We start from the raw sequence: 3,245 nt of genomic DNA, 5'->3' as shown, positions 1-3,245 counted from the left end.
TGCTATTTTATCATTTGGTATCAGAGCTATTTTTCCTCTGCCTTGTTTGGTTCACTCCTTTGCGTATTGTGTTTTTAATTTTATTAATTGTTTTGAAACTGGAGAAAGAAGAAATTTTCTGTGAAATTTTCTGTGAAATTTTGATGCTAAAACCCTCACATATTATTGGGTTCATGCTTGTTGGAACCATACTGGAGGTTGAAGATGATTGAAACGACATTTGTTTTTTGCGTTTCATTTTGGGCATCTTTCAGAAAAATATATTCAGTTTTTATTTTTTCTTCTTTATCTGTTGTACACATACGTGATGAAGGTACGCTGCTTGCTTCTGGTATGTACCGCTTCTGGTTTTATCTCCTCTGCTTTGTTTTCATTCTGCACATAAATATATAATGTTTTCTGTTATGCGTATAATATATAATATATATAATATATATAATATATATAATATATATAATATATATACCAGTGGTATGCGTGGATATTACTGTAATGCGTGGAATATTTACTAATATTTTATATTAGTATAATAAATTTTGAATATTAATTATATTTATAATATAATTCTTATATTTAGATTAAATATAAGACCTAAAGATAATTTAATGTTTAGTGATAAATATAATTTTTAATAATTAGAGAGTAGCCACAGCATCTTTAATTAATTAAATTATATTATAAAGATCACTTTATTGAAACATTAATTGTAATTAATTATATATAGTGTGATGAAATATACCCACAGGATTTTTGTTACATTTATATAATTAATTAGGATAAAATATTAATTATAATTCTTAATTTTCCCACAGGAATTAGGAATGTAATATAATTTAATAGTTTTATCATAAGGTTAAATGAGTCTAATTGAGTAAGACTTTAGCCCACAGGCAAGTTTTATGTTAATAGACTTATTGGTAAAGACATGTTTTACATTGGTAAAACATGATATTTATTTTAGTCTCAAATTTTGATAATGAACATGAAAATTTTGAATTTGCAGTTTCTCAATCTGTGAATATTTCTGATATCAAGTGTGGTATTCCCGAATTGAAAGGAGATAATTATAAGATTTGGAAGGAGAGAGTTCTTCTTCATTTAGGCTGGATGGACATAGATTATGCTATTAGAAAACCTGAACCACCGGGTATTACTGAGACTAGCAATTCAGATGCCATTGAACTTTATGAAAAATGGGAGAGGTCAAATCGTCTCTCCGTAACGTTCATGAAAACCAATATTTCCGCTGGAATCCGGGGTTCGGTTGATCAGTATGAGAATGTCAAGGATTTACTGAAGGCTATTGATGAGCAGTTTACGACATCTGACAAATCTCTTGCCAGTACTCTTATAATGCAGTTTTCATCCTTAAAGCTCACTGGAATTAGAGGAGTGCGTGATCATATCATGCGCATAAGGGACATTGTGGCTCAACTGAAAGCTTTGGAAGTTACCATGTCTGATTCTTTCCTAGTGCACTATATTTTGTGCACTTTGCCTCACCATTATGCTCCCTTTAAAATCTCTTACAACACACATAAGGACAAATGGTCTATTAATGAATTATTGACTATGTGTGTTCAAGAAGAAGAAAGGCTATTGATGGAAGAAGGGGAGAAGGTGAACTTGACTACTTCATTTAAGAATAAGAAGAACCAAGTTAATAAGAAGGGAAAGATTCCTGCTCAACCAGTTATTAAGAAGGAGTCCAGATGTTTCTTTTGTAAAAAGAAGGGACACATGAAGAAGGAATGTCAAAAGTTTAAGGATTGGCTTGAAAAGAAAGGTAACTTGTTTGCTTTTGTCTGTTATGAATCTAATTTGACTAGTTTTAATCATAACACATGGTGGATTGATTCTGGTTCTACAATCCATGTTTCTAATACCTTGCAGGGTATGGAAAACCTAAGGAAACCGATGGGAAGTGAGCAACACATCTATTCAGGAAGCAAGATGAGTTCACATGTTGAAGCCATTGGGACGTGCAATTTAGTTTTAAGCAGTGGTTTTGTTTTATGTTTAGAAAAGACCTTTTATGTTCCTAGTTTTAGCAAGAACTTGATTTCTATTTCACAACTTGCACCTTTGGGTTTTTCATTTAATTTTATGGATTCTGGTTTTACTTTATTGAATAAATCCAAGGTTATTGGCTTTGGGGAATTATGCGATGGTCTTTACTTTATTAAATTGCAAAACAACGCTGCTTATAGTTCTATGCATGTTTCCGCTGGGTTAAAAAGATGTGTTATGAATGAGGATTCTTCTGTTTTATGGCACCGAAGATTGGGACATATCTCCATTGAGAGAATTAAGCGATTAGTAAATGAAGGAGTACTTAGTACTTTGGATTTTACTGATTTTGAGACTTGCGTGGATTGCATTAAGGGTAAGCAAACTAACAAGTCCAAAAGAGGTGCTAAGAGGAGTTCAAATTTACTAGAAATTATTCATACAGATATTTGTTGTCCGGATATGGATGCAAGTAGTCCGAAATACTTTATCACCTTTATAGATGATTACTCACGATACATGTATCTGTATTTACTTCGTTCTAAGGATGAAGCCTTAGATGCCTTTAAAGTTTTTAAGGTTGAAGTAGAATTGCAATGCGGAAAGAAAATTAAGATTGTGAGATCAGATAGAGGTGGAGAGTACTACGGTAGATACACGGAGAATGGACAAGCACCTGGTCCGTTTGCTAGATTTCTTCAAGAACATGGGATTGTTGCCCAATATACCATGCCTGGCTCTCCAGATCAGAATGGTGTAGCAGAAAGAAGAAATCGAACCTTGATGGATATGGTGAGAAGTATGAGAAGTAATTCAAAACTTCCTCAGTTCTTGTGGACTGAAGCACTTAAGACGGCTGTGTATATAGTAAATCGGGTCCCAACTAAGGCTGTTTTAAAAACACCTTTTGAGTTATTCAAAGGTTGGAAACCTAGTTTGCGACATGTACGCGTTTGAGGATGTCCGTCTGAAGTAAGAATTTATAATCCACAAGAGAAGAAACTAGACCCAAGGACTATTAGTGGGTATTTCATTGGATATGCTGAAAAGTCCAAAGGGTATAGATTCTATTGTCCAAATCATAACACTAGGATTGTGGAATCAAGAAATGCAAAGTTTCTTGAAAATGACTTGATTAGTGGGAGTGATTTAAATCAAGACGTTGATCTTGAAAAAGATCACTATGAAGCTCAAACCTCTCAATCAAATGAAAGATTGGTAGTCATTCACGCTCC

General features: G+C 33.2%; 1 protein-coding gene across 1 annotated transcript; it reads left to right on the top strand.

Annotated features, from left to right (window-relative positions):
* The first annotated feature begins 876 nt into the window (after nucleotides 1–876).
* On the top strand, nucleotides 877–2,111 carry LOC148199653 (uncharacterized). Its single transcript, XM_088114706.1, has 2 exons — nucleotides 877–1,786; nucleotides 1,894–2,111. Exons 1-2 carry the CDS (start codon nucleotides 946–948, stop codon nucleotides 1,926–1,928), a joined length of 876 nt encoding a protein of 291 aa, XP_087970832.1. The 5' UTR covers nucleotides 877–945; the 3' UTR covers nucleotides 1,929–2,111.
* Nucleotides 2,112–3,245: the final 1,134 nt, after the last annotated feature.

The sequence above is a fragment of the Vigna umbellata genome, chromosome 4, assembly GCF_029865625.1.
Source record: "Vigna umbellata cultivar VRB3 chromosome 4, Vumbellata_1.0, whole genome shotgun sequence".
NCBI classification, from domain to species: Eukaryota; Viridiplantae; Streptophyta; class Magnoliopsida; order Fabales; family Fabaceae; genus Vigna; species Vigna umbellata.
This window is presented reverse-complemented; position numbering and strand designations above follow the sequence as displayed.